Source organism: Oryctolagus cuniculus, chromosome 13, assembly GCF_051225735.1.
Source record: "Oryctolagus cuniculus isolate XC-2025 breed Fujian yellow rabbit chromosome 13, ASM5122573v1, whole genome shotgun sequence".
Lineage (NCBI taxonomy): Eukaryota > Metazoa > Chordata > Mammalia > Lagomorpha > Leporidae > Oryctolagus > Oryctolagus cuniculus.
Window position 1 is genome coordinate 18547819 of NC_142879.1, and position 17716 is coordinate 18565534.

The 17716-nt window shown below is 53.4% G+C and overlaps 1 protein-coding gene across 3 annotated transcripts in view; it reads right to left on the reverse strand.

Annotated features, from left to right (window-relative positions):
* KDM5B (lysine demethylase 5B) overlaps positions 1-14773 on the reverse strand; it is a 77414-nt gene extending 62641 nt beyond the window's left edge. Inside the window, exon 1 of one of the 3 annotated variants that reach the window (XM_002717590.6) lies at positions 14404-14773. In XM_002717590.6, coding sequence (XP_002717636.3) covers positions 14404-14607 — 204 coding nt within the window. In that variant the 5' untranslated portion in view covers positions 14608-14773. Of the gene's footprint in view, positions 1-12574; positions 12594-14403 lie in introns of those variants that run through there. The other 2 variants (XM_008268570.5, XM_051821110.3) reach the window with 2 other exon arrangements.
* Positions 14774-17716: the final 2943 nt, after the last annotated feature.

Here is a 17716-nt window from a genome sequence, read left to right on the forward strand (position 1 = left end):
CCCTCCCTCCCTCCCTCCCTTCCCCCTTCCCTCCCTCCCTCTCTCTCTCTCTCTAACTGACTTTTGAGTAAATAAATAAATCTTGAAAAAAAAAAACTTTATTACCAATGTGACAGTATCAAGGTGAGGCCTTTGGGAGGTGACTGACGGGATCAGCAGATTTCTGAAAGGCCAGAGGGAGTTATTTTAAACCCATCTGCCCTACATGAAAGTAAGGACAGTGACAGAGTTCAAGGCGCCATCTTGGAAGCAGAGACCAGCTCTCACCAGACCCCAAACCTGCTGCTGCTTCTATCTTAAATCTGCCAATACCCTGATTCTAGACTTCCCAGGCTCGAGAGCTGCCAAAAAGAAATCATCACCCAGTCTCGGGATTTTTGTGCTTATAGCATCAGCAACAGAATAAGACACTAGATCTTAGACAGGAAAGAACGCACTAATACAGAAGAGGCAAGCTCAATTTAGGGTAGCAAATAAACAGATGTCTATCTCCAAAGATGTTAGTTTTATTTATTTCAAATTTATTGCCACACTCCAACACAAATTTTATTTGATAGATAATCCACTTTAGCCTAAAATATGGGGAAGTCGCAGTCAGGGGAAGCTGTTCTTCATGGGAACAGCCACCTGGTTATCCACGGGGTGTACTATACACTGCAGGACCTGCTTTCACAGGTTTTCAACAGAGGATTTGGCAGCTGTGTTTAGAGCTCAAGACTTAAAAAATCATCACCACGAAGACACATAAAAATGAATACCATCATTCCCGATGCCTCCAACTAGATCCTATTCCTTCCTTAAATGGTGTTTCTTCATTGTCGCTCCCGACCCCCCTCTAGTCCAGAGGAAGCAAAACCTCTCCAGTGTCCCAGGCAGCCTTCCTCATGCCCCACCAGCTCATGGGCACCTTCAGGTCCCTGCAGGCTTCAGGACTCAGTGTGAGGATCTCGCACCAAGTACTCAGTGCCTTTAAGTAAACACTGTTGCTACCTGAAATGCTAGAACCTTAACACAATGCCCAGGACTCGCTGACCTATCAATGAATATACTGAATGGAACTCACAGCCAACCCCAAGAACCCAAATTCATTTCTTCAACAGAGTTGACGAAAAGGATTCCCAGTTTTTTGTGACAGAGGTTGAGTTTTTGATTCATTCAAAATCAACAGTAAGAAGGTTTGTTACCTTGACAACTACCTGAACCTGTCAGGGAATTACCTAATCCAGCAGTACCCAAACCTTATTTTCACTCAGGCCCACATGGAATTCTAATTCAATTCTTCCAGGACAGACTCTAGGATGCCCTTTTTTTTTTTTTTTAACGATTTGTTTGTTTACTTGAAAGGCAGAGTTAGAGAGATGGATGCAAAGGCAAAGAGAGACAAAAAGAGGTCTTCCATCCACTGGTTCACTCCCCTGATGGAGTTGTGCTGACCCAAAGCAGGGTGTCAGGAGCTTCTTCCGGTCTCCCACATGCATGCAGGGGTCCAAGGACTTGGGCCGTCTTCCACTGCTTTCCCAGGCCATAGCAGAGAGCTGGTTCGGAAATGGAGCAGCCAGGACTCCAACCGGTGGCCATAAGGGATGCCACACTGCAGGATGCGGTTTTACCCACTACACCAAGGTGCTGGCCCCCAACAGAATGACTTTAAAGAGAGGTAGGAGTACACTGAGCGAGCCCCTGAGTGCTAAATGCTCTTCCAGTGTGGTGAATGGTCACTGAAGCGGATTAAGCCAGGAGTTTCCATATAAACATGCAAAGGTTAAGCTCATACTTACTGATAAGCTACAAACACAGTAGACAAAATACACAAATCCAAATGGCTCTGATATTATTCATGGTCAGCTTACTATTATTATTGATGTCGCTGTAGTTGTGTTTGGGTGGTCAGAAGAAAAAAGGGAAAAATCACACCTGGAAATATCTACTGGGGTGTGGGGGTCAGTGCTGAGGCGCAGGTCAGGCTGCCACTAGTGATGCTGGCGTCCATGCTGGAGCACTGGTGCAGCGCTGGCTGCTGTTTCTGAACCAGCCCCACCTTAATGTGCCTGGGAAAGCAGGGGATGTTGGGCCAAGCTACTTGGGTTCCTGCCACCCACATGGGAGACCCGGAGGAGAGCCTGGCTCCTGGCTCAGCCTGGCCTAGCCTCAGCTGTTATAACTATTTGGGTAGTGAATCAGTGGATGGAAGATCTCCCCCATCCCTTGATCCCTGCCCCTGTCCGCCAAGAAGAAAAAGAAAAGAAAAGAAAAGCCTTCTGGGGGAGGGTTTTTGACCTAGTGGGTAAAATGTGGGTTACGACGCCTCTGTCCCATAATGGAGTGCCTGAATTCAAAACCCACTCTGGCCCCCCATCCCAGCTTCCTGCAAATAAAGATCCTGGGAGGCAGCAGTAGTGGCCAAGCAGTTGGGTCCCTGCTACTCACATGGGAGACCTAGATAGTGTTCCCCAGTTCCTGGCTTCAGCCTGGCCCAGCCCCAGTTTTTGAGGGCATTTGGGGATGAACCAGGATATGGGAGCACTCTCTATCCCTGTCTCTCTGCCTCTCAAATAAGCAAATAATCTCTAAAGCCTATTAGAGGAGATGGAAGAGAAAAATCGACCTAATTTCCGGGGTCTATGAAGGGAGCCACTGAACCTTAACCAGAAGGAAGAACACTGAGTCAGGGTTTGGAATCCCCATCCATCCTTTAAAGCCTGGGTCACCTTAGACAAGTCACTTCACTTCTCTCAGGCTCAGCTTCCCAGTCTATAAAATGGTTGTACCTTAGCAGCAATAACTAATGGAAATGTGTTTTTTTGCTGAGCCTATCAGAGAAAAGGATAATCCGCCATGGCAGAAAGTACGTAAGCAGAAATAGTTTCCCATCGACTCTCACGTAAGGACAACTGTACTGTTACTATGGTTACTTAAGAGGCAATATAAATAGTGCTGGGAGCCTAGCTCAGGGCCTGTACTGCCTAGGTTCAAATTCTGGCTCTATTATTGACTAGTCAATGACCTTGGGCAAGTCAACTTCCCTCTCTAGGCCTCACCGTGCAGAGAAGGGCCAGTGTTATCCCCATTTTATAGTCACCCTAACAAATAAAGCTCTGAAAATAGTCACAACCTTTTCAAGGCTAGCAGCTCCAAGATAACAAATACCAGAAGCCAATGCTTTGATTCTTATTCTAGTATTCTTTCTTGTACACCTCTAGTCTCTTAAAAACAAATCTTAGATTCCTATATCAAATCCCAAATTCTATCCCTCTCAAAAAATATGGATGAGTAATTATCCATTACATAAGTCAAAAATATACTTGACAAAAATGGGCAAAGACATAGGTTAACAGGAAGGGGAAAGTAGTTATAGAGAAACCCCAAGAACAAGTTGCCAGATACAATTTTTTAAAGCCTGAGAACCACACCCTACAGAAATCTCCAAGCCAGCCTCCCACTGGACAACCTGCTGGCTGCTGTGTTTGTCCAAAGTGGATCATACTATTGGACAAAAGCCTCAAATACCTGGAACTTTACCAAGTGGAGGTTGTGCTCCAAAAACTCCGTCCCGCTCTCCCTTGTCTCCACACCCTCCCCACCTTACCCCTCAATCTCAAAGCTGCCAGAGTACAACTCCTACTGTCCCCGTCCTTCCCTTCAAGTTTAAGCCTAGCCATCTGGTTTAAATATCACCAAATGATGAATTGGTATAACCAAAGATAACTGGGAGGATCTTGCCTTTTCAAAGACCTCGTAATTACGCGGATTTGACAGGGATTTGTTCTTTGTTTCTGGAGTTACATGATTACAGTAAAACTACAGTGCTTGGTATCCACAGCCTGCAGTATGCATGCCTCATAGGAATACAAACTCAATAAAAAGCTCCAACCCAGTGCCCAAAACACACTAAGATTAGACTTCAGTTCTCTGAACATTACAATTTGGTGAAGCCAATGAGGTGACAATTAATTTAGTAATACACAAAATTATGCCCCCAGCCAATCAAAGAGCATTACTGGGAAGAGGAATCTTACCCCAGTTGTCCGCTCCCAACTAAAACATCTAACATTTAAAAATGTAAAATGTGGTACACATGGGGCTGGTGCTGTGGCGCAGCAGGTTAAAGCCCTGGCCTTTAGCGCTGGCATCCCATATGGGAGCCGGTTCTAGTCCTGGCTATTCCTCTTCCAATCCAGCTCTCTGCTACGGCCTGGGAAAGCAGTGGAAGATGGCCCAAGTCCTTGAGCCCCTGCACCCACATGGGAGACCTGGAAGAAGCTCCTGGCTCCTGGCTTCAGAACAGCTTATCTCCGGCCGTTGCAGCCATCTGGGTGAGTGAACCAGTGGATGGAAGACCTCTCTCTCTCTCTGTCTCTACCTCTCTCTGTAACTTTTTTTTTTAGATTTTTATTTGACAGAGTTAGGCAGTGAGACAGAGAGACAGAGACAAAGGTCTTCCTTCCATTGGTTCATCCCCCAAATAGCCCCTACGGCAGGAGCTATGCTGATCCAAAGCCAGGAGCCAGGTACTTCCTCCTGTTCTCCCATGCAGGTACAGGTGACCAAGCACTTGGGCATTGCTCCACTGCCTTCCCGGGCCACAGCAGAGAACTGGACTGGAAGAGGAGCAACCGGGACTAGAACCGGCGCTCATATGGGATGCCGGCGCTGCAGGCGGAGGATTAACCTAGTGACCCACAGAGCTAGCCCCTGTAACTGTCTTTCAAATAAATAAAACATTTTTTTTTAAATGTGGTACACACTACTAACAAGTATTTCAATACATCTAGAAAACAGTATTATGTAAATTGCTTTATTCAAGACACACAAAGCCATGTTGGGGTTACAGTGAAATACAATGTGTGTGTGTGTGTGTGTGTGTGTATCCACCTAACTGGTACTAACTACTATGACATCAATTTTAGAAGATGTATCTTTAGAAAAATTTGGGGAGTCCAAGTCTGCATGATTATACAGGCGGAGCTTTAATTTTTAAAAGTTTGTCTAGGGGGCCCAGCGCTGTGATGCAGTGGGTTAAAGCCCCAGCCTGCAGCGCCGGCATCCCATAAGGGCGCCAGTTCAAGTCCCAGCTGCTTCACTTCTGATCCAGCTCTCTGCTATGGCCTGGGAAAGCAGCAGATGGCCCAAGTCTTTGAGCTCCTGCACCCACGTGGGAGACCCGGAAGAAGCTCCTGGCTTCCTGCTTCAGATCAGCTTAGCTCTAGTCATTGCAGCCATTTAGGGAGTGAACCAGCAGATGGAAGACCTCTCTGTCTCTACCTATCTCTGTAACTGTCTTTCAAATAAATAAAATAAATATTAAGGAAAAAAGTCTGGGGCAAGCAGTGTGTTAAGTCATTACTTAGGGCATCCATGTCCCAGATCAGAGTACCTGTGATCTATTTCTTCCTCCACCTTCCAATCCAACTTTCCTGCTAATATGCCTGGGAGGCAGAAAGTGACAGCTCAAGTACTTGGGTCCCAGGCACCCACATGAGAGCCCTGGACACAGTCCCGAGCTCCTAACCCCAGCCCCACACAGCCTCAGATGTTGCAGGCAGAGGCTTACACCACAACGCAGGCCCCAGTATTTTTTTTTTTTTTTTTTTTTGACAGGCAGAGAGAGAGAGAGAGAGAGAGAGAGAAAGGTCTTCCTTCAGGTTGGTTGGTTCACTTCCCAAATGGCCAGGAGCCAGGTGCCTCTTCCTGGTCTCCCTTACGGGTGCAGGGGCCCAAGTACTTGGGCCATCCTCCACTGCCCTCCCAGGCCACAGCAGAGCTGGACTGGAAGAGCAGCAACCAGGACTAGAACTGGCACCCATATGGGATGCCGGTGCTGCAGGTGGAGGATTAACCAAGTGAGCCATGGCACCAGACCCGGGCCCCAGTATTTTTAAAGATTAAAGTAAGGGGCCAGAGTTGAGGTGCAGTGGATTAAAGCCCTGGCCTGCAGCCCCGGCATCCCATGTGGGCACTGGTTCAAGCCCTGGATGTTCCACTTCCAATCCAGCTCCCTGCTAATGCACCTGGGAAAGCAGGAAAGGATGGCCAAAGTCTTTACACCCTTGCACACACATGGGAGACCCAGAAGCAGCTTCTGGCTCTTGGCTTTGGATCAGCTCAGCTCCACCCATTGGAGCCATCTGGGGAGTGAACTAGCAGATGGAAGATCTCTGTGTCTCTCCCTTTTTCTGTAATTCTTTCAAATAAATAAAATAGATCTTAAAATTAAACATGTTTCTTGTAAACTTCTATTTTTCTCATTTTACAAACTGCAGAAATATTAAAAATTCTGTCCACTAACCCTTCTGTAAGGCATGACAATTGGGATTATTTAAGTTACTTGTTAGGGGAGCATAATACCTTTCCATCTACATGGCTTCTATGGCAGTCATGCTATATAAAGGGAAATTAAAATAATTATGAACATTTCTTAACACAAAGCTCACGAAATATAAACTGTCTACGCACCTATTTATTACACAAGATGCACATAGGCACCTGCAAGTTTTCTGAAATAATTTCTAACAGGTCTACCTTTAAAAAGAATTGATCATTTTGTAAAGATTCAGGTACAAAAAAGGCTCCCTCCACATCAAAAAAAGATTACATTCTATTTATTCCAGTTTATGTTAGGTTGTTGCCTTTCAAGTTTCACTTTTAAAACATCCCCTAACTGTAGGATAAAATGAGGTATATGTACACAGCAGTAGCCCTTGTCTAGATAAATGTGTTCCCAGACTCTTCTTAGCAGTGGGCAAATAAAGCTTTGGGATTTAAGCTTCTTGCAATCCATCAATTAATTAATCTGGACAGCAGCCCTAGGTCAGTGTCAGATCCCCTTACACCAGAGAAGACACATATGGGGGTAAAATGACTTTGTCCAAGGTCATGATGGAATTAGATTAAAAACTTTAACCCACCTATTTCTAAAAACCTAAAACCAATACCCCTACCATCCTCCTTTACATAATGCAGGTGCTTCCCTTTAAGAAGTAATAAAAATATTACTTAGTATAGAGCTAAACTTATGTGTATAGAGTTAATTGAAAATAGATCTTAGTAAATAATAAGAATGGGAATAGGAGAGGGAGGAGGAAGAAAGGTGGGAAGAATCACTATGTTCCTAAAGTTGTATTTATGAAATGCATAAAGTTTGTATACCTTAAATAAAAGTTTTCTGGGGGAAAAATATACACACAGTCCCCTTAATAAACCTCATTCAAATTGTTTATTGTTTTACATTTTCACTTTTTTTAATTTATTTTATATTTTTTTTTATTTTTGACAGGCAGAGTGGACCGTGAGAGAGAGAGACAGAGAGAGAAAGGTCTTCCTTTTTGCCGTTGGTTCACCCTCCAATGGCCGCCGCTGCAGCCGGCGCACCGCGCTGATCTGATGGCAGGAGCCAGGAGCCAGGTGCTTTTCCTGGTCTCCCATGGGGTGCAGGGCCCAAGCACCTGGGCCATCCTCCACTGCACTCCCTGGCCATAGCAGAGAGCTGGCCTGGAAGAGGGGCAACCGGGACAGAATCCGGCGCCCCGACCGGGACTAGAACCCGGTGTGCCGGCGCCGCAAGGTGGAGGATTAGCCTATTGAGCCACGGCGCCGGCCCCATTTTCACTTTCATTTGAAAAGAAGAAACAGAAACTTAGACTTCTTCCATCCACTGGTTCAACCCTCCACATGCCTGCAACAAACAGCCAGAGCTGGACCAAGCCAAAGCCAAAAACCCGGAACTCCACCCACATCTCCCAAATGGGTGGCTGGGATTCAAGCACTTGGGCCATCAACTCCGCCCTCTCATGGTATGCATCAGCAGGGAGCTGGATCAGAAGTGAAGAAGTCAGGACTTGAACCATCCAGTATGGGATAAGGCATCCCAAGCAGCAACTTAACCTCTGTTCCACTTGCCTGCCCAGTAAACCTCATTTTTATCCCTGAAAAAATACTTCCCTCGATAACACAGCGTTCCAGAAGAGATTACCAAATGAGATAGAATTACCAAGCTCTAAAGGGTTATTCTATGTGTGATCTTCTGATGGCATCTCTTATCTGAGAAATGAAGTTATTTCAGGAAGGGAGGAAGAAGCTGTTGGATGCCAAAACATTGATAGAAAATATTTTAATACTCAAATTTTTAAAAAAAATATTTATTGAAAAGCAGAGGGACAGAGCAGGAATCTTCTATCCACTGGCTCACTCTCCAAATATCAACAACCAGGACTGGGTGGGACAGGCTAAAACTCGAAAACTGGAACTCCTTTCCAGTCTCCCATGTGGGTGGCACGAACACAAGCATTTGAGCCATAACCTGAAATGAACAGGGACTCCGACTCAGGCCCTCCGGCATGGGGTGTGAGCATCTAAGGGCTGCGAGTGCCCACTCGGGCCCTAATGAAACAAACTGCAGCATCCCTGCTCCAAGTAGGAAAGCAAACTTAACAGCCCGACCAACAACCCGCCCACTCGTCCACTTCCCATTTCCCCAAGACAACTCTTCAGAAAGGCACTCTATTCAGTATCTTGGTCACTCCTGATCCGGTCCCGCTAACTACCCACTCTGGCCAGAAGGTCCCTTCCTAAAAGAGGAAGGGGAAGACTCAAGTCTGGCCAACACAAAGATGGACGGAGGGCAGAGAAGGAATGATACTGGGACAGAGTGACTCCACCCATTCCTCACCCCCACACCCCTGTGTTCCACAAGTGCTTGAAAATGGTCAAGTTTCTCCACAGGTTCCAACAAATGTGTAACAAAGCAACAAACTCACTGCCTAGAATTGAGGAATACAATTCCCAAACGAATTGGGCAAAGTGACCACCGCTCACTCAAGGCTGAAGAGGCTGTTATCCAATGTCACCTATAACCTGGACAGGACAAAAGCTAGACCATTCTGTTCCCTGCAACTGAAGGTCACCAATCCTCTCTCAGTCCCAACACTGCTACTCTGCTTTCTACTCTAGCCCCCAGGAAAACAACCACGGGGACAACGCTCTCTCCACACTGTTGTGTAGGCTTGAATTTTTTCACAACTGGAAACAAGTTAACTCATACCCTTCCGGCAGATGATACTGGGGTGGTAAAGAGAAGAGCACCGGTCTACACTCAAGTCTTGAATGTTAAAGTAGTCGGGGGAGGGGAATGCACTTAGTCAAATTCTACATCTTTTTTCCAAGTATATTTACAATCATGGGATTGAAATGCCTCGTTGTCCTAGAAGCAGCTTTTCTATATTAGTCTGCTTGAAAACTTGGTTATAAAATGCAAACTGATTGCTCTAGTAGGTAAAAGTAGAAAAAGCAACATTTTTGGCAGATTTCCTAGGGGTGTACAAAGGACATCTCATTTTTCCCTTTCATCTCATGCTAGGACATAACAGTAAATACAATTTTCATGTCTACAACAAGTTTCTCACAACTCAGATTTTTAACATCCAGTTACCAGTTTTGCAAACTTGAATGGCAGGAGCCGTCCCCCAGGCATCCCCCACCCACCCCTCACTGTCAGTATGCCTCTGGTGATTTCCCTACACCGGGCCCAAATGAGAAATTTCAGAAAGTGTGGTCCCCCAGTTCCCAACATGTATTCTGCCCAATTTTGTTTTGTTTTGTTTTTTTTCTCCTGAGTTTGGTAGCGATCCTCCCCACTTTAAACAGGCAGATTAGCACAGTGCCTACACAGTACCTAATTCTCCTAGGAAAATCTCACACAACCCCAACACAAACCAAGCTGAAAGGACAAAAGCAAGGTCTTCTTGGGTGATTTTTCAAACCTATGTATGGCTTTTGGAAAGAGACACCAAGTAGATTGCAGGAACCTAACCAGGAACCCAATTAGCACTTCCATCTGGAGGGTGTGAGCTTTCCCTTACCCCTTCTATAGAAAGCCTTAATTGGTCCAATCAAGACAACAAGGAGAGGTTACAAAAGTCTACAAAGATCCCATTACATAACAAACCCAGTTCAAATTTTAAAGAAGTGTACTAGGATATCCTTTTACTTTCTGCAAGAAAATTCTCAACTGACTTCTGCCAGCCTACATTCAAGTTATCTCACATAACTCGGACTGCTATTGTAGTCCCCAAAATAAACAAGGGATGGAGTTGAGGCCCAGCAGGGTAAGACGTCTCTTGTAACACCGACATCCTAAATCGAAGTGCCAGCTCAGGACTTGACACACACACACCCTGCTTTATCTGCTCTCAATCCAGCTTCCTGCTCATGTGACTGGGGAAGCAGCAGGCGACGGCCCCTGCCACCCCTGCGGAAGATTCAGGTGGAGTTCTGGATTTGGCCTGGCTCAGACCCGGCTGCTGGAGTCATTCGGGGAGTGACTGGCAAGATGAAAGAGCTCTCCTCTCTCTCTGTCACTGTGCCTTTCAAATAAATCAATTCTAAAATAAATAGTTTTTCCATTAATCTATCAATCAAACATACTGTAACTCTTGCCCAACAAATCATGAAAGAGTACCTTAAAGACAAAGAATGAAACAGTTAATAATTTTCTTTTATTGGTGTCAATAAAAGAATTCAAACTCTGCTTTTAATAGAGTGCTACTTATTAATTTATTAACACTTTTCAAAGGCAATTCTCTATGTATTTTGCTCTTTAAAAAGGTCTGGATTATATAAACTATAGTATAAAAAGGGATGGGGAATTTTCCAGTGGGGGGTGGGGACTGCAATCATTAGCTGACTTGCATTTGCAATACCATTCACATTCCATTCTTAAAGTCTTTTGTTGATTAGTTCACCACCAATCACGACTAGATGGGTATGTTTGTGGCTCATCGTGGGCCCATTTTACCACTGGTAAAGTCAAATTTAGCTAAATAGTCTTTCAGATTGCAAAAATATCAAGTCTGTTTCTGCTTCGTTTAAGGCAGACACTCGTGAGCTACACTGAAGGACTTAATCCAAATCCCTACCGAGTTTTTCTCCGGAGCAGCAGTCTGAAATTTGCATTGAAAAGCAATTACAAATGTGTATACAGGGGTTCTTTTGGGAGAGATGAAGATGTTCTAAAATTGACCGTGAGGATAGCTGTGAAAAACTGAAAACCACTGACCTGCGCGCGCCGTAAATGTGTGAATCCTACCACAATAAAGACATCATTCCTGCAAAGTCGTCCAAGTCCTTCCTTCACTGCACTACACGTCTATCGCTAGACCTCGTCTCGTCTCCAGACGTTAACACTTTAAAGTGGCCAAAGAATAACCAACCACTAGAGAGATCTTGTGACACTAAAGAAATTGGGAAAACAGAGAGGGGTAGGCCAAAGTGGATCACACCTGACATGGGTTGGGGGGGATGTCAGCCTGGGACAGGAGTGGGCGGGATTCACAGTTCACTCCGACCAGACAAAGAAATGTGTATTTAAGTTCCCCCCTGTTCTCAAAGGGTGGAACCAATAGGCTCCCTTAAAGATGCTGACTCTATTAAAACAAGGCAGCTTTACACTCTGGCCATAAAGATGAAGGGATCAAACCATCGACCACAGGAAGTTAAAGCTCAAAAATATGTGTCTTCTGTGCCATCTGGGGTTTGATTTAAATCTCCTGACTTTTGGATACTGCCAAGGAAGAAATTTGTGGAATCTGCCTATCTATGGCCAAATGCTAGATGTCTGAAAGTGAGAAAGTGAGTTATTAAAATCATTGAATGTATTTCTATCCAACTCAGGAGATTCAATGAAGTATTTACAAGCAGTCGACTACTTTTTACCTAACAGACCCCTAAGGTGAATCATCGAATAACATAAAGTAATATGAAAATATCACTTGTCCTTAAACAGACATCTGAGACCATCAAAGAGGAAATTAAAGTTGCATTGTGGAGGTGGTTGGCCTAGGGGTCAAGATACTGCTCGGAGTGCCCATGTCCCACATCCGGGTACCTAGCTCGAGTTCTCACTCCTCTGCTTCAGATCCAGCTTCCTGCTAATGTGCCCGCTGAGATGGCCCAAGCAGCTGGGTCCCTGCCACCCTCCTGGGAAGCCCTGAGTTCCTGACTCCTAGCTTTGGCCCCGCCCAGCTCCAGCTTCACGGGCACTGGAGTAAACCAGTGATGGGACAAACAGATCCAGATCTCTCTCTCTCTCTCTGCCTCTCAATTTTTTAAATTGTATTTTAAAACTAACAAGACCAGATTAACTGTAAATTTTGAAAGGTCTTAGCTCAGAAAACAAGCTTGCTTATCCTACATACTTAATTTGAAACAAAAGTTTCTCTTTCAAATCCCAGTTGACTTTAGTCTTCTTAGCATAGTTCCTTTTATAGCATTTGTTACATTTTCACAAACGTCTATGAACCCGTATGCCTCGACATGCAAAATGAGCACCCTACAGCAGCTCTAGACCCTCCCTGACAGAGTAGCCAGGGACGGAGCTAAGTTAAGTACCGTTAAGGAGACACAAGTAGGAACAAAAGGAGACGGCCGCCTGATTCTCTCCCGCACCTAACAAGTCAAAGCCAACAGCCCCAATTCTTCTTTGAATACAGCCACCTGTGTTCCAAAAAGCCAGTGAACAAAAACCATACAGAAACACAGGCATTACACACACATCGCTACACCCATGGAAAATATCTCCTACCTCTTGAAGAATTTGTGTTACTCTATGTCCATTCCATGGGACCACTTGTTCACAGCTTTCCTACAACAATAGTTTCTAAAACAAAGACTGTTTACGTCTGAGACGCCTTTGTTCCAACAAGACCCTCTTCAGGAGGGACAACTCCCGCAGAGGCTTCCCGGCCTGAGGTTCTGTCAACACCACTCCCTCCCAAACTCTCCCCACTTGGCCTAGGAGTTTGTCAGACAAAGGAGGCGCCGGCCCCTCCACACAAAGGAGGGCTCCCAAACCCACCGCGGGCCCACTCGTGCCTCGGCGGGCCCCTTCCTCGGGCCGTGGCATGGCGCCCTGGCAAGGCAAAATGGTGGCCATCGCGCCCGTGTGCCACTCAGGGTGGGGGGAGGCGGCCTGGCCGCACATCTGGCCACTGCCATTGCCGCGGCAGGCCGACCACCCTCAGGACAGCCCAGGCGTGCGGGGCCAGGGGCTCCACGGCGCGCCCGAGATGAAGGCCGACCCCAGCCCCGGGAGCCCACAATACCAACATGGAGGACGACTCCCAGGAACCCGGCCCCTCACATCGGGGCTGCCAGGAACTTCCTCAAGTTGCCCACGGCCCGCCCGCACCCGCGCCGCCCCGAACTTCTGCGGGCCTCCCCCGGCTGGCTGACAGAGCGGTTCCCACACAGCCGCCTCCACTCGGCGCCCGTCACAAACTTGTCCGGGGAGGACCGAGTGCGGGGCCGGCGCCTCCCTGCGGGCGCGCGGGCCCCCTCCCCCCGCGCCAGGCCAACGCCAAGGTCACTCCGAGGGGCCGCCCCGCGGGAGCGACGGTTAAACCGCTCCCCCAACGGCCCCGGCCCGGCCAACCGCCGCTCGGGCCAACTTGGGCTCGGCCGCCCCGAAGTGGGCAGCACCCCGGGGCGCAGGCTCCGGCCACGCGCCCGCCGGGGCCGCCCGCGGGCTCCCGGGCCCCGGGCCCGAGGACGGTCTCTCCGCCCCCGGGCAGGGGCCCCGAGAGAGCCGGCCCCCAAGCGCCCGAGGCCGCGGCGGCGTTGACGTCTCCCTCCCTTCCCAAACACAGCCTCCTCGCCCCCTGCCCGTGCCCAGCGCCGCGGGGCCGGGCGGCCGCCCACGAGCCGCGCGTCGTGGAGCGCAGGTCCCGGGCCCCAGCGGACCCAAGGGCCCCCGGACACTCACGCCCCCCACGACCCGCCGGCTCCCGGGCCCGACCCGCGCGGCTCCTCGGCGCCCCCGGCGGCGCCGCTCGCCCCCTGCTGACCCCGGCCCGGGGGGCACTCGAGGGCCCGGGGCCCGGGATCCGGGGGGTGCCCTGGTCTGGAGGGTGGGGCGCCCAGGTGAGGGCCGCTCCGGGCCGCCGCCGCCGCCACACAAAGGACCAGGGGCTCCCGCCGCCATATTGAAAACTTTCCTCCTCGCCTACAACTCCAAGTCCGCCACCCCCGCGCCCCGGCCCCCGCCGCCCGCGCCCGCGCCCGCACCCGCACCCGCGCCGCGCCGCGCCGCCTCCGCCGCCCGGGCTCTCCCAGCGCCGCGCCCCGGCCGGGCTCGCAGAAGACCCCGCCGCCGCCGCCCCTGGCTCCTGCCCTCCTGCGCCCGGAGCCGGCTCCGCACCCCGGCCGGGGCCCCGGGGTCCCCCCGCGCCCCCGCCTCCCGGCCCGGAGAGGCCCGCGTCCTCCCGCACCAGCCTCCACTCCGGCGCCCAAACAGCCCCAAACTGAACTCGGCCGCGGGGCCCCCTGCGCGGCCCCGCGCCGCAGCCTCCGGGCCGCCCATTCCCGCTCGGTCCCGGCCGCGAGAGAGCACCCGGCCGGCTCCCAGGAACTCACCGGAGGCGGCCGCACCTTGCAGATCCCCGTCTGCTCGGCGATGGGCCGGATCTTGTGGATGAACGCGAAGGGGTCCGCGAACTCTTCCCAACTGGGCTCGAAGACTGGACACTCGGGGGGAGGCAAGAACTCGCCCAGCGGGCCGGGGCCCCCGAGGGGCAGCGCCGGGCGCGGGCCGGGGCACAGCGCGGTGGCCGCCTCCATCGCCAGGCGCTCTCCGGGGCCGGGCTGCGAGCTGCGCCCGGGCCGAGGGCCGTGCAGACGCGGCTGGGTCAGCGAGTGCGACTCGTACCGGCAGCGGCAGCACCGGGGCTTTCTCAGCCTTCCTCCTCCTCCTCCTCCTCCTCTAACGACGACGTCCGCCGCCACCGCACGCCGTGCGCATCCGCCGCCACGGCGAGAAAAAAGAGTCCCTCCCCGCCCCCGCCCGCCCCGACTCGGGCGCGGCCGGGCCTCCGGCGGGGGCGCGCCGAGCCCCGAGGGTCAGTTGGGCCGGTGAGCGTGGCCCATTCCCACGCATCCGAGCTGCTGCCCTCGAGAAGTTGGGTCAGAGCTGGGCGGCGGGGGCCGCTGCAGGAGTGCCCACCTAGAGACCCGGGAGAGCAGGAGGAGGTTGGGAGAGGGCCGAGCGCGACCCCCGGAGCAACAGGGCCGGGAGGGCAGCCGCGCCGCGGGCACGCAGTCCAGCGCTTGCAGCCCTCGAGCGGCCCGCGGGCTCGGTGCGCCTGCGTCCGTCCTAGGCCAGGCACAGCCGGCCCCGACACGCGGGGCGAGGGCGTGCAGGGACCGTGGACGGGTGATGCGGGGAGAGTCCACCAGCACTGTGGCCAAGCCCTAAGACCCCCTGACACGACCCAGACGAGGCCGGATGCGGCCTGACGCGGGGGATGGGCCGCCATGCAGGCAGGAACCAGGGCCCGGTCCCAGGCGTGCGTCGCGGCTGCCCGGGGTGCTGGCACCTCTGCCCTCCAGGAGCTGAGCGCCCGCAGACACGACGCTGGCGACGGCCCTCGGGCCCAGGAGCGCGTCCGCAGGGAGGGGTCAGCATACTGCGGACAGCCATGTCTCGGGGGGCGCCGCCATCACCCCCAGCTTGCAGAGCGGGCGGTCCCGTGCCTGGGCGCGGACGGAGGCCTTCGTTCGGCCTCAGAACGGACGGCGAGGGCGTCCGAAAAGCAGAACGTGAACAGTTCATCCAGAAAGCAGCCAGACCCGGGAGAGGACTCGGCCGGCGCCCCCAGCGAGAGGAAGGGTCGGGGAGCCCAGGAGGGCGCTGGCCGCCCCTTCTCGGGGACCCGGCCCCCGCAGGGCTGGCAGCGTCCTTGGAGGGCTCCGGGCTCGGCCTCAAGCCTGGTCCTGCCGGGGGACAGTGAGGCGCCGAGGGGGGACCTGGGGGCGGACACACAGCCGTCTCGGCATCCTGGAAACGTTTCTTGATAAAGCGTGCGGGAGAAAAACCATTGTGGCTCTTGGCCGTGTTCACGTCCACCCCTAACGCGGGCATCCCACGACAGCCAGGTAACCCGAACTTGGAGAGAAACTCTGGACACACGAACTGCGGCTGCAATCCGAGCACGCGCCCGCCCGGCCGCGAGGCCGCCCAGCGCCGCCGCCTCCGCTGCCCGCACGGCCCCCGGCAGCGACCCCCGCCCCGCACGCCCCTCCCCCGGCGCCGCCGTGCCCTCTGTGATGCGTGTTTACATGCGCGGAGGGATCCGTGCCAGCTGACAGCCGCACGGAAGCCGGCGCTTCTTTTTTTAAAGAGCCCAGCCGCAGGCGCTGATTGGCTACAGCCCGGCCGCATCAGCCCCCCGGGGGCGGGGCCTGGGCCGCATTGTCTGGTCTGGGGCCGGCCGGACGCCCCAGGGGCCGGACCCGGGCCACCCAGGCCTGGGGGTACTGGGCCGGGGCTCCCGGAAGGCTGGGTGCGGGGCCCAGGCGCGGCCAGGTCCGGCTCCCGAGGAAGCGCTGGCTGCGGCGCGGGCGGCCGGAGGGGATCCGAGGCCGCTGCGAGTGCCACGTCTCCAGGAACCCCCTCCTTCCGCGGGGGCGCACTCCGCCCCCGCGCGGGGGGCCCGCTCCCCAGCCGCCCCCTAAGCCGCTGTGGATCCCTCCGACCCAGCCGAGGGTTGGGTCGCCGTCAGCCCCCTGCCCGCTGAACCCCAAGTCCGGCCTGCGCTCCCAGACCCCGCGGCAGGGAAGAGCCGCCCCCCGCGCTCCTGCGGGCCTCAGCCTCGGAGACCCAGGCCGGGGAGCGCCGTTCCCCGCCGCCCGGACTCGGCTCCGCAGGAGGGGGCGGCTCCCCACGCCGGGAGGGGGCGGTGGCCGCGCGGCACGTAGCGCACGTGTGCGGCCGGCTCCCGCCCCCGCTGGCACGACCTGCGCGGCCCGTGCGCCCCCCCGCGGCGCTGACCACTCCCGGCTCGCGTGCCCGGCCACCCGCCCTCCTGGCGCGGGCCTCCGCTCTGGGATGTGTGGGGCCAGATGTCCGCCGAGAAGACCCCAAAGCCCGTGGGATCGGGCCCCTGGTGTCTTCGTGTCGGCTAGCGCTGCACCTGCGCGTGGTATTCGACTTTCCCACCGGGGTCCCCGCCCTGCCTTCTGCCCTTGCCTCTCCCACAGGATCCTGCCCCGGGCGCTCCGGGGACGGGGATGGAGAGAATCTGGTTGTCCGAAGGACTGCGGGGCGGGCGCGGGGAGCTCACAGCAGACCTCAGGTGGGGCGTTTGAGTGCTCCCCACCACTGGACAAGCCCATCCTCCCAGGCTGCCCGCCCTCCTGTGCTGCTACATGGGCCACACCGGTCCCGTCCCCTCGCGTGCACCCCTGTGCTTCCTGGCGGCCCATGCCAGCCTGGAGGACCAGCCCACTGGTCCTGGTGTCACTGCAGGGGTCTCAGGGCTTTGGTCCATGGAAGCTGGGCCTGAGTCCTGCCTGAGCGGGCTCCGTGGAGAGCAAAGACCTCTTCCTCCCCCGCATTCCCTCTTCCTCTCCGGTCTTGGAATCCCTTCTGTGCTGACTCAGCCGCACCAAGGTCCGGGGTTGCTGCACGCTCAGCCCTAAGCTCTGGCTTACCTGGGTGTGGTTCCCAAAGGGCTAGGCCCTTGTCCCGTGGGGCGCCAGCCAGTGGGAGGTTCCCGTTCCCACGGTGCTGCCAGCCCTGCCCATGGGGGTGGGAGGGGCAGAGCCACCACACCAGGGCTTCAGGAACAGTTTCTTCCCATTCCAGTTGGGCCGCTCCAGCAGCTGTAGACTCCCAAGGAGCAGCGTGGGAGCTGACAGGCCAAGAGGGAAGCCCGTGCCTCCTGCTGCC